Below are 16,856 nucleotides of genomic sequence, written 5' to 3' on the forward strand. Positions count from 1 at the left end.
GAATCTATTCTCTATCCTCTTAACTTACATTTTGATAAGGAGATACTCATGAAATGCTGCTGCTCACATTACACATGATTAACAACGATTTTTTTTTAAAATTCATAACAAATACTCAACAATGATACATTTTTGGAGATAACATACTCATATCCATGTAATAGCAGATGCATATCTATGTAGTATAAGATGTAAATACTCTTTGCAACATATTTTATAAATAAAAAGTAATCCAAATTAAGTGCTATTTGCTGAAATCAGCTTAACTGTCCTAGTCATTGATGTTTTATAACAATTCTTTATTCCAAGAACTGTGCGGAACTTTTCAAAATTTTGTATTAAAAATTATGATTCGTAAATTTTAGTAGTTACTATATGCGCAGTAATATTTTCTAAAAAGGTGACAAGAATTAGAAGTTTTGAGAGCAATGTACGTTTTTTGTTCTTGAAAATGAATTCTTATTGATCGATGATATTGTACTTATCCTAAAAAGCAAATTTATTTAAATATTTTTACAAGATTTTTTGTTTATTCAATTCAAAATGCTTGGAAAGGCTGGAGCATCCCAGAACGAAGAAAAGCGTCTGTTCAAGGAATATCGTTACAACATCAATTTCTTTCCAATGCTTTTATGTCTTATCAATGCTGCTGTAGGTAGAGGCATTGTCTCTCTTGGAAATGCTTTTCGTTGTGGTGTATTTACTTCTTTAATTCTTTGCACAGTTATTGGCATAGTTAGCTATTATTCGATGTACTTCTTTATTAAAGCTGGAGCTGCAACACATTCAGGAACCTTTGAAGATATTTGGGCTGCTACATTTGGACCAAGGACTATTTGGATTTGCGCCTTTTTGTCCATTTCAAGAAAATTTGTTACTCTTAAGAGCTACTTCTCTTATATTATTTCAACAATCATCTCTTTGATCAAACAATATAGCAACACTGATAATGTTCCATGGTGGGCATTAACAAACGAGTTCTACCTTCTAATTTTCATTGTTTTGTTCATTATTCCTTTTGCTCTTACAAAATCACTCAAAACGGTCTCAGTAATCTCAGCCATTTCATGCTTTTGCATATTATATCTTCTCGCAGTTGTTATTTACTATTTCGTCGATTCCGTCAAAACAAATGGTTTTGATCCAAACAAACAAATTGTTTATTTCTCTTTTGACAAGAAAGTTTCAACATGCATCTCATCCTTGATGACTGCATACCTTGTTTACCCTCTCGCTTACCCTGGTTTAAATCATCTCCGTCATGCAACAGTAAAACGCCTCAACTTACTTGCCATTACACTCATTGTAATTCTTTGGGCCTTGTATTACACATTCGGTATCCTTTGCTACCTTTCTCTCTTTGATACAAACACAGGAGGTGCAATTCTTTCTTATTTCAAGAAAAGACCTCTTAAAACAGTCTCCGAAGTTGTCCAAATGCTCATGATCGCTACAACAATCCCAATTGTTATAAGTCCAATGAGATATATCATGATTAACATTTACGTTAAAGTTACAACCATTCAGTATGCAATTTGGGTTGTTGTTGGTATCATTATTGGCCTTATTGGCATTGTTTTGATTGGTGCCCAAGGTGATTTCTCGACATACCTCGGTTTTGCTTCTGATGTCTTGGCTCCTGTTGTTCTTTGGGGCCTACCTGCCATTCTTTACCTTAAGGCATGTGGAAGACAAAACATGTTCCACTTTATCGGAGCAATTTTCACAATTTGCTTAGGAATCGCTGCCATTGTATTTATTGTCTACATGAAGTTTTTCGCATAAAGAATTTTATATTTTTCATGAAAATTTTCATTATTATTTTTTTATTATTATGACAACTCTCAAATTTTTTGACATCCAAGCTTTATATCATTTGCATGAGAGTTGTCATAAAGAATTTTATATTTTTCATGAAAATTTTCATCAATAATTTTTTATTGTTAAGGGTGCACTACAAGGATTAGAAAGTTCTCAAAAAATTCATAGAGCTCTATCAATTCTCTTATCCTCCAAAATAATAAAACCCTATATTTCGCTTCATTGTAATAAAATATTTTAATTTTGATTTAAGATATAGAATTAATTAAGGCACCCTCATTACATATATAACTTTGGGCTTCAAATTTTTATTATTGGCCGAGTTAGAAAAAATCATGAAAAAATCAACTTTTTAAAATTGAACTTGAGGAAAAAATTTTCAGCATTTTTTGATCGATAAAGATATTTTTTCTTCTCATCAATACATTGGTACACATATACCCTTGCTATTTATCCTATTTATTTTTTAAAAAACTCATTTTTCAAAGAGTTGAAAAAGAGGTCCAAAAAACAAAGTCCTGCACTCCAAGGATAAAAATTCTTAAAAAATTGAAATTAGAACATAAAAATCATAACATAAGTTCTTAATGATATCAGTATTATATATTTCGTGTTATTTTTGATATATCTTAAATGTGTTGTGAATTATTCTTAAAAAAATTTAAAAAGCTTCTAAATATCATATATTAAAACAACAATAGTAAGGAATATAAAATGCATCATAATGTTAAGGAAAATCACTTTATAAATATTATGAAAAATTTGAAAAATGAGAGGAAAGCATATAATATATCATAAATGTATTCTATTTCTCACAATGTATTGGTTTATCATGCTTAAAATGCAAAGAAGTGCGAAAAAATTAAAATTGAAAAATATTAGCAATCACAAATCAAATTTTGATGTTTTTCTAGATTAGAATTCATACTTATTTCATTTATATTAGATATGCAGAACATATTAAGGTGCTTATCGGGAAAATTAAGAAGATTTAATTAAAATTTTGAAATATGTTTTAGTTCAAGGATAATGAGATATATGATATGAATACACTCTCATTGAGGATGCATTTAAGCTCATGTTAATTTTTCATGATATTTTTAGAGTTCGAAAGTACCAAAAGTACAAGGATTTTTTTAGAAAAAAAGGAGGATTAAAAAACCGTAATCCTCCTAGTGCACCCTTAAGAGTACACTTACGCCCCTATGACAGGGCCTTCAATTCAGATGTTTAAGGTTAAATTTCAATGGCGCTTCACGCCAGTTGTCAAAAATTTGAATTAAAGTCAGATGGGCGTAAGTGCAGCCTTAAGTGTGCACTTACCACTTTCTGAATGCTATGAAAAAATCAATGTTTCTTTATATAGGGATTTATATTTACTTTCTCTCGACCAAAAAATATTAACTTTCGACCTTAGAAAATTGTGATATAAAGTTTGGATGTCAAAAAAATTGAGAGTTGTCAGAAAGTGGCAAGTGCATCCTTAAGGGCTCACTGCCTCAGTTTACAACTATTCAATTTTTTAGACTCAATAAAAAGCTATTTTAATGACAATATCCTGTTCACTGTTTCTTTACTATTATAATATGCATCATTATGAAGAGCGATTTTTCCATCATAATTTTTTTTCGTTGATATTTGCACCATGTGAAATTATCAGTTTGGCTGTTCCTTTATTATTAAACTGTGATGCAATTTGAAGAGCTGTTTGTCCAAATTTATCTTTTTCGTTGATATTTATACCATGTGAAACAAGAAGTTCTGCAGTTTCTTTATTATTATAATATGCTGCAATATGAAGAGCAGTTTCTCCATTTTCATCTTTTTCGTTGATATTTATACCATTTGAAATAAGAAGTTCGGCTATTTCTTTGCTATTACGAATTGCTGCATTATGAAGAGCTGTTCTCCCAAAATTATCTTTTTCATTGATATTTATACCATGTGATATAAGAAATTCAGCTGATTCTTTACAATTATTTTCTGCTGCATAATGAAGAGCTGTTTCTCCATTTTCATCATTTTCATTGATATTTGCACCATTTGATAGGAAATATTTGCAAAGAGATGGTATATCAAACATTGCAGATTTAACAGAGCAATTGATAACATCATTAGTTTGATCGAAATAAACTAAAAATGATTCAAGATTATTATGCATTCCACAATAAAATAATTTGATCTCTATATTGTATTCATTCATCAAGAATGTAACAAAATCAATGTTGTGTGATATAATTGCATAAAACATGCATTCTCTATATGGTTTCTGATGTTTCAGGCATTCACTCATGATCTCTTGATTTCCTCCTAAAAATGAAAGTTGTAGACATTTTTCAGTTATTTCTGACTTAAATTTCGTTCTTAATAACTTGAAACAATCAACAGCTCCATGGTAACAACATAATTCAAGTAATGAATACCCTCTGAAAGAATATGGAAATAAATCGCTTTTCAGTGTTTGATCTTTATCAAATCCATCTCTTTCTGTGAATTGGATGAATCTTTCTAAGTCATTATACATAATTGCTCTGTAAATTGTATCTTCTGTATGAATATCCAGATTTTCTGAGTTAATTCCTTCGAAATCATCTGATTTGTCTAATTTAATTCCATATTCTTTTAAAAACAAGTAGTTAGAAATAGGCAAAATATTTCTGACCTCTTGGACATGATATTCATCAGATATGAATTTGGTAAGTGATAAATAAGACTTTGAATAGCGAATATTATATGGAATGATATTTAAAATATCTTTTATAATATATTCTGGGAAATATTTCTTTGAATCAATCAATTCTGTTTTGATCATTTTGTAAATATCTTTTAATTCTTCTTTGTCCGTTTTCAGCTGATATAAAGCAATATATGAATCAATGTAGTGTTTATAGATACTTCGCAGTTCGCTGTATTTATTTGGAGGAATGGCTTTGTCGGACATTAATAATTTTTTAAAAGGACATATTTGTATTTTAATGCATAAGTATCTTTTAAACTTATTAGAAGAAAGAAATATTATGTTAGACATATGTAAATCAATGATCACGCTCAAATTTATTTTAATAAACTCACTTCCTATAGCTAACTGAGGTCAGAAATTATATTATATCAAATTTGATATTTTTGTCTATAAAATTGTTGTAAGTTTAAACATTCAAACTACAGATCTCTAGACATTATTCAATTCATTCTGACAAAAAGCATCATGACATGCTTGTCCAATTAATTTTAAATTCAAAATAAGGGTGTATATTTTTAAATTCACTGCTATTTATAAATAAGTCTAATGTCAAAGAAGAAAATTTTACCCGTCTGTAGTCAAATATTGAAATTATTTTAAATCCAATGATGTGTGATAACTGAAAGGTTTCTAATTTTAAGAAAAATACTGTAAATATTTCATTAGAGAAACAGTTTTCAATTATTTTTCCACAAATTTTGTAAAGCTTTCAATCTGTATCAAGAATTAGATTGCATTTTTCAAAAGTTTTATGATATTTGTAAATGATCCAAATAATATGGAATTTTTCTATTCTCACAAAATTGTATAAAAACATTCAATCATTGAATTAATTGGCAAAATTTTTAAATTCAGTTCATTTCCTATTTGATTTCCATGGAACCTAGCTGGAGAGCTATTGCTGGAAATATATCTAATTATGTTGATGATGATACATTCTTATCTTCAAGAAGTCCTCAGCAGATTGCCAAAGTTCTTAGTCATGCACAATTAACTCCATGTGAATTTGCAACTTTATTCACAAATCTTTCAAACCATCATGGAAAAGCTGAAATATTGATGATGTTAAGTCGTGCGCACCTAAAAGAATTCACAACTCAAGAAGAGGCAGCTGAAATTTCTGAAACAATTTCATCAATCCTCGGAATTCATGTTCTTGATTCACTATTTTCATTCTATCAAAATAGAATTCATGCAAACTCAGCAAATGCCATTTCAATAAAGGATCTTCATGGAAAAGTTACCATTATTGAAAATGTAGATCTCAATTGGAGAACTGAAGATTTGAAAACTGTGATTCAGCAAAAAACAGGCCAGCCTCCAGATCTACAAAGGCTAATTTATGCTGGAATACAATTGGAGGATGGAAAAACATTAAGAGAATATAGTATTCAGCATGGAAGTATGCTTCATCTTATCTTTAGATTACGTGGTGGAAAACCAGTGATCTATTTGTATCCAAAGGAAGAAATAGATGCCAAAGTAAGTATCAAAATCAATGATGGTGTTTTTTCGTTCACATATCCTTCATTTGATGAAGAAAGCACATGGAATGTGAAAGCTTTTCCATCAGGTGAGATCGTCCACAGAGGAAAGAAGATGAGGTATCTCTTCTGGGAAACACTCTTCTATCCTAATCTCAATATGGATAAAGGATTCATTATCAAAGGAGAAGATTGTGTATCTTTCTTCGAGGATAAGCTCAAGTCTATGAACCTGAACGACACAGAGATATGCGATTTTGTCACGTTTTGGTGTCCAAAGCTCTGTGGATACAAATATGTCAAAATTTGCTTCCAGTTCGAAAACTTTGATGAGATGTGCCCAATGAATGTCGAACCAAAACCAGACAACATCAACAGAGTCTTCTTCGCAGCTCTCCCTCTAAATAATCCTTGCGATATCGAGCCACAAGAACTTCCGACATTCAAGCGTGATGGCTTCACAGTCATCGAATGGGGCGGAACAATTGTTACTTCTGAAAATCTATAATGCTTGATATCTTCTTTATGCAGTGAATTAAAATATTTAACATAAACTAGCCAGCTTTTTATTTAGATATAAGACTATCTTCCTATATTTAGAAATGAATTCTTTCAATAAAGAACATGTTATAAAGTATTCTACTGTTTAATCTTCTTCATAATGACTTATATGGAATAATATTCTGAGTTAGTTATATAATTATCTATGCTTCAAAATAGTGAATGAATGCTAATAAAGAACTGATATTTATGAAAGATTCCATAATGAATATCTTGATGAACCTTATTCTTAGCATCCATTTATTCTAAGAACTTGAGAAGCAAACAATTGTGAATTACTCTACCCAGTCATTTACAAAGTTGTTGAAATAATTGACAAAATTAATGATCATTTTGAATTCTTCGTCATTATCATTATCTTCTGTAGCATCTTTCAAATCTTTGATGATACTAGTTTTACCAATAAGATCACAGATGGTTTTTCCTTGATCATATTCAGCGTACTTTTTGATAAGCACATCAAGAACATTCAAAGCATATCGGATGTGATCTGGAATGAAAGAACTGATCACGCTTAGTATATCACGCTCAATTGCTGCCTCTGCTGTATCATACCCGCTGTATTGTATTATATTAGAAATAATTACAATTAAATGTATCTTAAACTCAAATTCGCAACTGTGAGACATTTCAACAAAATCAGTTAAATCCCAGATATCGACAGAATCCAATGCGTCTTTATGTAAAAAATCGTGAGAAATACAAACCTCGAAGAACCGAAGGGCACTCCACTGAGAGTCATCATCACAATCTATGTGCACGATATATCTAAAAGCATTCCAAACCATATTACTTTCATGAATAATTAACAATATATCTTCTTTGATGTCGATGTTGCTCGTTAGAGGAACTATAAAAGCTTCCATTAAACCCATCATGTTCTCAACGTCATCTTTTTCATCACAGCCACGAAAGATATGTGATGCGAGCCTTCTCAAGAAACATGGTTCATCACTTAATTGCAGTTCGATAAGAAAGTTAATCTCTTCTGGATAAACAGGTAGAATGCTTTTCAAAATCATGACTATGTCTTTATAGCAATTAAATTCTGTTTTTTCGTAAATAAATTGAGCTATTGATCTAAATTGATCTTTATTTGGATTAAGTTCTATTAATTTGGTGAATAGTGAAACAACTTCATCTAGTTTGCTAAGAAAACAGAATTAATCGATTGGGTGATCTGTTAAATATACTTCATTGTTTTCAACATGAGGAAGTAATCTTGTGAGGATCCTAATCGCAATATAGTTGTCTTTTTGCAAATCATCTTTTCTTAATGCAATTGTATATAGGAGGTTGATTATATCTTGATCATTAAGAAATTCGATGACTTTGTCTAACTTTGATAGACTATAAATGATTTCGAGAACTTCAGAACGATTAATACATTCTTCTGATTCCAAGATTGCAATCAGGTCCGAAAGCAAATCAAAATTAATATATATTGACGAATCAACGCGGGATTTGTTATTTTGAATCATATCTATTATGCATTTGAAAAAATCATGATGCTTATTAAGTTTTTCAGGATAACAGATTTTTATGTTATTTAGATCTTGTAAAACTTTTGCAGATTCATCGTCAGATGGAATATCATCTTTCTGTGGAGCAGAAAATACAGTTGATGAGAAGGATAAATCATCAGATGATGCTTTATAGTCAAGCATTAAGGGTTCACTACAACGATACAATGTATTCAATTTTTCAATAATTTACAACATATAATTGTTATCGTATTTATTGAAAATCAACTTTTTGGACGTTTCTACTTAATATCATCTATTGAGGATAAAATAAATGCCTTATATAGTAGTATTACTAACGCCTTGCACATTTTCAGACCAAAATTTAGTAAACTCAATGACTTCAGTTTAAATAAAATTTTCAAAAAATTTTAGATAGTTTTTTATTATAGTTTTCGTTTCAATGATCATATAAAGGCGAAACAATATACTCAGGTGCAACTTTTTTGTTCTAATAATTTCTGGCCTCAGGTGGCAACCTTTTTGGCCTGTTGTAGGCCTGGACAAAATCAAAAAAAAATTCGAGGACTTTAGAACGATCAACAAATTCTTCTGATTTCAAGATTTCTATCAAGTCCCAGAGGATATTGGGATTAATATAAGTTGACGAATCAACACAGGATTCGTTATAGTATTTAGAACATATTGGGCAATGGAAAAGAAAAGCATTTTTAATGAGTTCTTCAGGATAAAAGTTTTTTATGTTATTAAGATCCTGTAACGCTGTTGCGAAAGCAACTATAAATGGAATATCATCTTTTTGTGGCGAGCAAAATGCTGATAATGAGAAGGATAAATCATCAGTTGATACTTTATAGTCAAGTATTAATTTGAATAATTTGAAGTTAAAAATTGAGGGTAGTTTTTATTCGAACACGAGCATATCTTGTTACCTTTTGTCCAAATGAGTTAAATAATATATGTTTTTGTAGAATTTATTAAAGAATAATTGGTGAAATATGTTTTCATATTTCAAACGAGTACTGTCTCTTAATAGTACATCGAATAACTTATATAGTTTTAAGAATATATCATGAAGAATCTATTTTTGGTTAAAAAAAATCTTCATGTTTTGGAAATAAAAAGTAGTATAATAGTGTGTAGTAAATTAATATTACAAATCTAAATACTTTATGAATATATAAACTTATGCTTCATCGTCTGAATATTCGGCAATAGTTTGTACAGATTCTTTATGTCTGGACTGAAGTAATTGTCTAGCAAATTCGAAGTGGAAGTTCTTAGAAACAAAGGAGCATTCCTTGAGGCGTTCAAAGGTTTCAGCCTTCTTTTGGATCAAAATTTCTGAAAGTCTATCGCCAATTTTTTCGGAAATTTCTTCAAATCCATCCTCTTCTAGAATCTTTCTAAATTGATTTGTTTGAACATCTCCTGATTTTAACTCTTGATTTAAAATTGCTGCGTTATGTTGAGCGAAGCCATATGCAAGTTTTGCTAATAACTGAGCAGCATCGTCATTAAGTTTCTTTTCTTCTTTAATATACTGAGTTAAGGCAGCAATTCGCTTCGAATCCTCAGACATTTTTTATATTTTTTTTTCTCTAAACGTCATTTTTTTTCTTACCCCCGATTTTGAATTTTTTTTTGTGAAGCCAAGGACCAATTTTCATTGATAAATTATGATCTATTATTTTGAAAATCCATATTTTCACCAAAAAGAAGTCAGAAATTTTGCTTACAATTGCGGAAAATTCACTTTTCGACATGCTCTCGAGTGAAGAAATCGAAAATCTTGAGCATGAGATCACTAAATTCTATGGTGGCTCGATGTCATTAGACGAGTTTACTCAATGGTACATCAATGAGGACTCTTTTCCAAAGCTAAAATCGATTTTATTTTATCCAAATTCAAGTCGAAACGCAATCCACTTTGCATTATGTGGTATCACAAACTTGATCGATTCTCTATTCACGCAGTGGACAACCGAGAACTTTTTGCAGCTTTCTAATGAATTTTTAGCTTTATTATACAATGAAATCGCTAGATTTGACGATGATAATTCATTTGTTTGTCTCGCATACTGCAGAATGTATGCTACAATGACAATGTATGGCTGGAATACGTCTCCTGATTTCGCAAAAGAAATAAATGATCTCGAAAAGTTCTTTAACTCTAGTTTTCATCATTACAAAGTTGGCATCATTCTTTGCAGAGAGATCTCAAAGAAAATGGATCAATTACGACATCTTTCTACCATTCAAATGACAGAATTCAGAAATGAAACAATGTCAACATTCTTAAGCTATGCATTTAATACATTAAATAATATAAGTAGCGGAGGCTTTGGCACTCGCTTTTCACAGCCAGAACTCCATATTTTGCAGCTAGAAAGTCTTCAATTATTAATTGCCTTATTTGAGTTCAATTTCAACATGAAAATCACTACAGAGAACGAGAATTCGAAAGCCGATCAAATGAAAGTCGAAATACCTCAAAAATGGATTACTACAATTCCATTCGATCAATTGGTCACATTAGTTTACAATCTTTATTCAGATAACGACGAATTAATGCAGAAACAATCCCTCGATGTTATATTCCTACTTGCGGCCATCCAAAAGCGAAGTTTGTCGACAGAAAACATAAATTTCAATAAAAACATCAGAAGTCAGATTTTTGCATCGTCAGTTATCCAAACCAACCCTATATCATCATTTTTCGGGGTTCTGATATCAGGAATCTCAGAAGTAATTGAAAATGAGATACATTTGGACATGTTATCAAATGTTCAAGCAATATGTGCCATTTTCGCAAGGATTCGTAACTCAATAGACTCAAAGTTCCTCGTAGAGCTCGATTTCCCTCGTTTCGTAAGAGCTGCGACGAAATTAACTTATGGAATTTTCTCAACTTCCTTTTTAGCCGAAAATCCATGGACAATATTGGACATAATGAAGTTCTGGAAGCAGCTTGCCCCTATAGCTCTCTTCAACGACCGAGATGAAGAGACAGGAACCGTTGTCCAGCCAAATATCGAATACGCAGCGGTTATTAAGGAAATTTACGGTAATTACATATCGTTAATTCTCACTTTTATTAACGAAAACCCGACCAAAGCCATTGAAATCATATTTGCCGAGTTTAATGAGATAACCAAGCTTATTGAGATCACTCACAACATAGCAATGATCGATATGGAATGCCTCAACCAGATTTTGCAGGCTTTCAACGCTGAAAGTGAGTTATATTTCTCATCTCAATCAGATCCATCGTTAAATCTCATTGAAATCCGCATGATCTTCTTCGCTTTGACCATGGTATCATTTTTGGCATCGCAAAGAATGAATCAATCCATTCCAAATGGAAATTTAATGGATATATTTTTAAATTATACTTCGGCTTTACTCAAATTCATAACAAATACGGGTAATTTGGTCGATAAACAGAAGGGTGGTTCACTTGTCGTTGAAGCTGCTGTACTCCTTATAACAAATGTGTTATCTAACACTCTTATCATCAAATCCGCGTATAATTCACCGGATATTCCTGATTTCATCAAGGAAAACAATGGTTTTACATGCGTACAAGAGGTAGTTGCCCTGATATTAAGAAGAATTTTCTTATCTACGAATTATTTCGCCGAACATAAGGAAATAATCAGTTTGGCAACGGCCAGTCTTGAGAAATACATCACTTGCAAAGAGAGACAGTTCATAGATGAGGCTGTAAGTGTTGTTTTTCTCGATGAATTCATGAATTTCGAAACCGAGTCACAGTTCCAGTTCCTTTTCATGCCGGATAATGCAGAGTCAAGGGTAAAGTTCTACAGTATCATTTCCAGCATCATGATTCGAATGTGGAAAACATCTGATAAATTTAGAACGGTCGTACAAAGAGTTGTTGAACGTATTGAGTCGTACAATAAATCGTTCAATGAGGATTCGTATATTCTAGACCTCTTGGCCCTAAACGGCTTCTTTAAAGGTTCATATTCGAACGACCACTATCTTAGTATGGTCGAATTCTTCTACCCCGCATCAATAGAGAATATGATAAACCATATCCCAGAAGCCCCGGCCGCAATTCCGCATTTAATGGATTTCCTCGAAGAATTTGTTTTCAACAGAGCCGAAAGAATCAAATTCCCGAAGCATTCCGCTCAAGGACTTTTGATTTTTAAGACGGTTGCTGTTGCTTTAACGAATTTCTTCAACATTATCGATGTTCCCAACTTTGAGAACCTCGAAAACTCAATTGCAACCTCTATGTCGATCATGACTAAGATTTTATCCAATCCTGAATCGAATATTGGAGCAATTGAGACTTACGAAGACCCGACATTAACAAATCTTTTTGTCGCGTACTTCGATATGTGCGAAAGGGTAAATTACGAGGTATTTACCACTTACCCACCTATTCTCAATAAGATGCTTGAACTTATCGAGACAATTTTCAATGAATTTTCCGATTACATAATTCAGAACAAACCGTCGTTTATCGTCGCATCATTGAAAATTGCACAGAAAGGACTTGACCAGACAATCAGTATGAAAGACATTATAGAGACTCCTCTTGCTGCCGTTAAGAGTATCGGCGTGTTTTCTCTAAATAACATGGAAGTTCCTGAGTTCCAACCTTTGTTTGAAGAAATGAAACCAAGTTTCGAGTTTATCTTAGTTCTGTTAGAGAAAGAACTCTTGAAACTAAGCTATAGAAACGTTATTGGTGCTTTGGAGATCATTGTAAAGCTTAATTTGGATAATTGGCCTCTTGTCAGAACTCGACTCAGATTATTCTTCGACACTTTGAGTATTAGCGACCAGAAGGATGCTCTAAGTGTTATATTGGGAGAAACAGAAGAAGAAGTCGCCCAAGAAGAAAATTAATATATAATAAAGTGTGTTTTTAATTTTGTATTTTTTAAATTTACTTCATCTGTGTTTTTTAAACGAATTCTACCAATAAATATATTCGATTAAGCTAAGAATACATTATTTGAATAGAACAAGACATGATATTTTTTAAATTTACTTCATCTGTATTTTTTAGACTAATTTTACCGATAAATCTATTAGATTAGGCTAAAGATACATTATTTGAATAGATTTATGCATTAGAGTTTTTGAAATTTGTTTTCGAAATTTGCACTACAATTAAAGCAATGACTGTTCTTATATTGATTTTCATTAACTTACATGTAGCAATAAATTTTATCCTATTAAAAAGTATTTTTATGCTACATTTGATAATTTTTTGACAATTTTTATGTTAAAATGTAACATTTAGATAGGATTTCAAACAAATTAATAATAAGTTAACGAAATAAAAAACAGGATTTAGTTGCAAATAAAAAATAAAAAACAAAATTAAAATAATTATGACTTTTGCTTCATTTGATTAATGAGTTTCTTAGCTTCTTCAATAACTTGATGGAAGCTGTTGACAGATGCATTCAAATAGCTAATATGCGTGTGTAAATCGATGGGTCTATTAATTTCTTCATCTGGATCGAATAATTCGAAATTAAAGTCAAGTTTAAGGTCTTCTGTTTTTGATGGCATAAGTTTTTCGTTGATTGTGTAGAAAGATCCTGGATCAATTGGAGATTGGAAGCCAATTTTGTTTCCAATCCTGCATACATTCCTAGAACCAGGTAAATGCAACAATACTGCTCCGAAAAGTAAGATATACTTAATAAATAAAATTTCTTCTTCATCGGGATTGGAGTTCTTGAAAAATAGCTCTTGAAGTATTGCTATAATTTCTGACTGTATCGGGGAATGAACAAATGAGTTGGACATGCAAATCACAAATTCAGAAATGAGAGAATGAGATGAAACAGGGAGCATAAGCAAAAACATGTATAACTGCTGGCATACTTTGAACTGGTTATCGTTTTTAACTATTGATTTAGCAAAACCGATCATATCTGGAGGAATTAGTGGTTCTTCAAATTGAGCAAGGATAACGAAGAGTAATGTTATTTGCTGATTGAATGGTATCTCACCAATACCTGAATTTAATTCATATTTTTTAAAAACAGCTTCTAATTCTTCTTGAGTAAAATTGACAAGAGAAAAGTCGCCAAATTGGCTTTTAAGTGTAGTAAATAAGATTCTTATCTGGAACTGCATAATTGTTTTCGATAGCGAAACAAAAGGAAATGAGCTTAATCCACTCGGTTCAATAAAATTCAAAGTTGGGAACACCAATTCCCTTCCTCTGAATTGCAATGGCTTCAGGATTAATTTTGTAAGTTTTGTGGGTGAATGCATTGCTTCGATAGTATAACTTTTCGGATTCATGAATAAATATTGTTCATTATCAGAAAGGTTAAAGATTTGCAAGCATATTTCCATTATGCTCGAGAGTGGCTTAAATTTATCGTATGCTATAGATGCCTTTTGCATTTTGTAGTAAACTTCAATTGGCTCGGTTTCTAATTGAAGGAGTTGGAAGGATGTCGCGTTAGAAAATCCGATATCAAAGCATACTGAATCACGTGGTATTTGAATAAAATCATTTGCAAGCATAAATAAATTCCATAATTCTGGATCCGGAATATTCATGCTTTTTAGAATCGAATCAATAACAGATTTAACTTGTGTACCAGGTTCTGCATCCCAGATGATTTGCTTTGAAAGTTTGGGTATTGTAATATGCAAGTTTATCATAAAAGGGCAACTCATCTCAGAAATTTTACACAAAAAGTGACATAATTTTATTGCAATTGAAAAGAAATCTCCTCAATGCTGATGTATTTGATCATTACATTAGCTGTGCGTTTGAAATGTTGTCAGTAATTTTAATTCTGCATTTTACCTGCAATTCATGGATTTCGTTTTTTGTTATTTCCTATTACCATTAAGGAATATGAAAACCACATACGCATTAAATATGAAAAATGAAGGGATAATCATTGTATCTTGAAATTTCAAAATCTGCCTCGGACAATTAAAATTTAAAGTGTTATAAGTATTGAAATCGAGATATACACTCTTAGTAGCTTATATTTTTCTAAAAATATTGTTTTTATGTACAGAAATGAATTTTTCAATATTCAAAATACTGCTACCATTACGAAATTAAGTAGTTGATAGGTAATAGCTGGATGAGAAATGGCTTTGGATTCGTAATTGGATCATTTGTAAATAAATAATTTAAAAATAAAAGTAAGTTTAAAAAATACAATAATATTTGCTAATAAACAATATTAACTCGAGAACATTATGAGAATTCTGAAGTTAATGGTCAATATAAATCTCAAAATTAAAATTCAAATCTAATTCATTTGCAACTGGCTGGAACAAACACGTATATCTAGTATACATAAGCATGGAATAGAAAATCTTGAGGATTTTTCACTCTACGTAGTCAAAATCTTCAGGAATTTGAAAACTATCATTGAAAGCTTTTCCTTCAATGTTGTATGTTTTCGTGGCCCAACTCTTAAGAACAAAAATGTTATCAGTCCATCTATTTGCAGCATCTTTTGCTAGTTGGATCTGTTCTTGCGTCTTTTTGATTTGAGCAGGATCAAATTGTTCGTACTTACTGCACTCCTTTTGTATTTCCGATAATTGTTGAGAAAATGTAGATATTTCAGAATCTAATTTTGTTCTTTCTTCGCATGGTTCTCTTCCTGGTTCCAATTCTTGTATTTCTTTTTGCAGCTGTTGAATTTCCTGTTCAACTTCAGAAATGGATGCATTTAATTTATTTTCACGAACTTTTCTTTTATTGAATGCTTCTGATGGAAAACACCAATAAAAATTGCCACTTCCGATCTTTTCAAACGAAACCAAATCATTATCACACAGTTCTTGCAATACTTCTTTGACACTCATCGCTGTAATTCCTTTTTTCTTTGGACAATCACGCTCAAGATCTTTTAAAGTCCAAATATCAGCGCTCTCCATCATAAGCTCTTGCATTGCCATGAGCTTTTCTTCTCTAGACATACCTTTCTTTCTCGACATCTTAATTATTTGACAAAATTGATTTTACAAAAAATTTACATGTTAGAAATAATTTTCATAATATGAGATGATCATGCAATCTAGAGTTTCTTAGGATCGCATACAGTTTGATATATATGATACAATAACAGGTATATTATGAAAATTAAAAATGAGCATCGATTTCATACAAATGAAATAGAAAGGAACTTCCTTTTGTCACTTTTATTTTTATTTCATTATGGCGGAAGAAGCGAAATTTCGAACAGCAACAATCAAAGCAATTATTGAATCAGCATTAGCAGATCAAAATGATGACCAAAAACTAAGAATTCCGCCAACAACTGTTGAGCTTATTGCAGAATATTTAAGATGTGTAGTTGTAGAAGCAACAGAAAGAGCAGCGGATGTAGCAGGAGATGAAAAGGTAATAGACGAATCTCATTTAGAGAAAATTTTACCACAATTACTTCTTGATATTGCTTGATTTCGTTATTCGATATTTAACTATATTATTGTTTATACTTCTTGTCGATTTGTATTTTGTAAATATTATTTTTTTATTTATGCAAAAAGAAAATAATTTTTTCAATATAATAATCCATATAAAAAGCTTTATTTCTCTCTGAAACAATAATATCATCACATATGTGATTGCATTAAACTTAAATATATTCATGAAATCTGAGATCTAATCATTGAAATATTTGAACATCTAAATTTGTTTGTGTTTTCACAATATTGTAATTATTAGAATATAATTAGTCATGTTATCAATTGAATTGGCCGAATTACAATTTTTTGAAA

The 16,856-nt window shown here is 31.1% G+C and overlaps 10 protein-coding genes across 10 annotated transcripts, besides 2 other annotated features; 4 read left to right on the forward strand and 6 right to left on the reverse strand.

Moving 5' to 3' along the window:
* Window positions 1-539: 539 nt before the first annotated feature.
* TVAGG3_0580850 (amino acid transmembrane transporter protein) lies at window positions 540-1,997 on the forward strand (the record flags this gene model as incomplete). The annotated part of the gene is made up of 1 exon (XM_001579607.2): window positions 544-1,785. One exon carries the CDS (start codon window positions 544-546, stop codon window positions 1,783-1,785), a length of 1,242 nt encoding a protein of 413 aa, XP_001579657.1.
* A 1,008-nt stretch (window positions 1,998-3,005) lies between these two features.
* Window positions 3,006-3,159: a mobile genetic element.
* A 121-nt stretch (window positions 3,160-3,280) lies between these two features.
* Window positions 3,281-3,308: a mobile genetic element.
* Window positions 3,309-3,744: 436 nt separating this feature from the next.
* On the reverse strand, window positions 3,745-4,741 carry TVAGG3_0580880 (proteasome regulatory particle assembly; the record flags this gene model as incomplete). Its single annotated transcript, XM_051239155.1, has 1 exon — window positions 3,745-4,741. A coding segment is annotated over one exon (997 nt), but the record flags the coding sequence as incomplete, so codon positions are not given.
* Window positions 4,742-5,437: 696 nt separating this feature from the next.
* On the forward strand, window positions 5,438-6,553 carry TVAGG3_0580890 (cellular macromolecule catabolic process; the record flags this gene model as incomplete). The annotated part of the gene is made up of 1 exon (XM_001579608.1): window positions 5,438-6,553. The coding sequence occupies one exon, from the start codon at window positions 5,438-5,440 to the stop codon at window positions 6,551-6,553; it is 1,116 nt and encodes a 371-aa protein (XP_001579658.1).
* A 328-nt stretch (window positions 6,554-6,881) lies between these two features.
* On the reverse strand, window positions 6,882-7,628 carry TVAGG3_0580900 (armadillo (ARM) repeat-containing protein family; the record flags this gene model as incomplete). Its single annotated transcript, XM_001579609.1, has 1 exon — window positions 6,882-7,628. One exon carries the CDS (start codon window positions 7,626-7,628, stop codon window positions 6,882-6,884), a length of 747 nt encoding a protein of 248 aa, XP_001579659.1.
* A 141-nt stretch (window positions 7,629-7,769) lies between these two features.
* On the reverse strand, window positions 7,770-8,273 carry TVAGG3_0580910 (uncharacterized protein; the record flags this gene model as incomplete). The annotated part of the gene is made up of 1 exon (XM_001579610.1): window positions 7,770-8,273. The coding sequence occupies one exon, from the start codon at window positions 8,271-8,273 to the stop codon at window positions 7,770-7,772; it is 504 nt and encodes a 167-aa protein (XP_001579660.1).
* A 966-nt stretch (window positions 8,274-9,239) lies between these two features.
* TVAGG3_0580920 (uncharacterized protein) lies at window positions 9,240-9,677 on the reverse strand (the record flags this gene model as incomplete). The annotated part of the gene is made up of 1 exon (XM_001579611.1): window positions 9,277-9,672. The coding sequence occupies one exon, from the start codon at window positions 9,670-9,672 to the stop codon at window positions 9,277-9,279; it is 396 nt and encodes a 131-aa protein (XP_001579661.1).
* A 177-nt stretch (window positions 9,678-9,854) lies between these two features.
* Window positions 9,855-12,977, forward strand: TVAGG3_0580930 (nuclear export signal receptor protein; the record flags this gene model as incomplete). Its single annotated transcript, XM_001579612.1, has 1 exon — window positions 9,855-12,977. One exon carries the CDS (start codon window positions 9,855-9,857, stop codon window positions 12,975-12,977), a length of 3,123 nt encoding a protein of 1,040 aa, XP_001579662.1.
* Window positions 12,978-13,420: 443 nt separating this feature from the next.
* Window positions 13,421-14,881, reverse strand: TVAGG3_0580940 (uncharacterized protein; the record flags this gene model as incomplete). The annotated part of the gene is made up of 1 exon (XM_001579613.1): window positions 13,467-14,780. One exon carries the CDS (start codon window positions 14,778-14,780, stop codon window positions 13,467-13,469), a length of 1,314 nt encoding a protein of 437 aa, XP_001579663.1.
* Window positions 14,882-15,236: 355 nt separating this feature from the next.
* Window positions 15,237-16,070, reverse strand: TVAGG3_0580950 (homologous recombination protein, MND1-like; the record flags this gene model as incomplete). The annotated part of the gene is made up of 1 exon (XM_001579614.1): window positions 15,453-16,070. One exon carries the CDS (start codon window positions 16,068-16,070, stop codon window positions 15,453-15,455), a length of 618 nt encoding a protein of 205 aa, XP_001579664.1.
* Window positions 16,071-16,290: 220 nt separating this feature from the next.
* Window positions 16,291-16,624, forward strand: TVAGG3_0580960 (CENP-S associating centromere protein X family; the record flags this gene model as incomplete). Its single annotated transcript, XM_001579615.1, has 1 exon — window positions 16,291-16,536. One exon carries the CDS (start codon window positions 16,291-16,293, stop codon window positions 16,534-16,536), a length of 246 nt encoding a protein of 81 aa, XP_001579665.1.
* Between the last annotated feature and the right edge of the window lie 232 nt (window positions 16,625-16,856).

Source organism: Trichomonas vaginalis, chromosome II (genome assembly GCF_026262505.1).
Source record: "Trichomonas vaginalis G3 chromosome II, whole genome shotgun sequence".
Classification (NCBI taxonomy): domain Eukaryota; phylum Parabasalia; order Trichomonadida; family Trichomonadidae; genus Trichomonas; species Trichomonas vaginalis.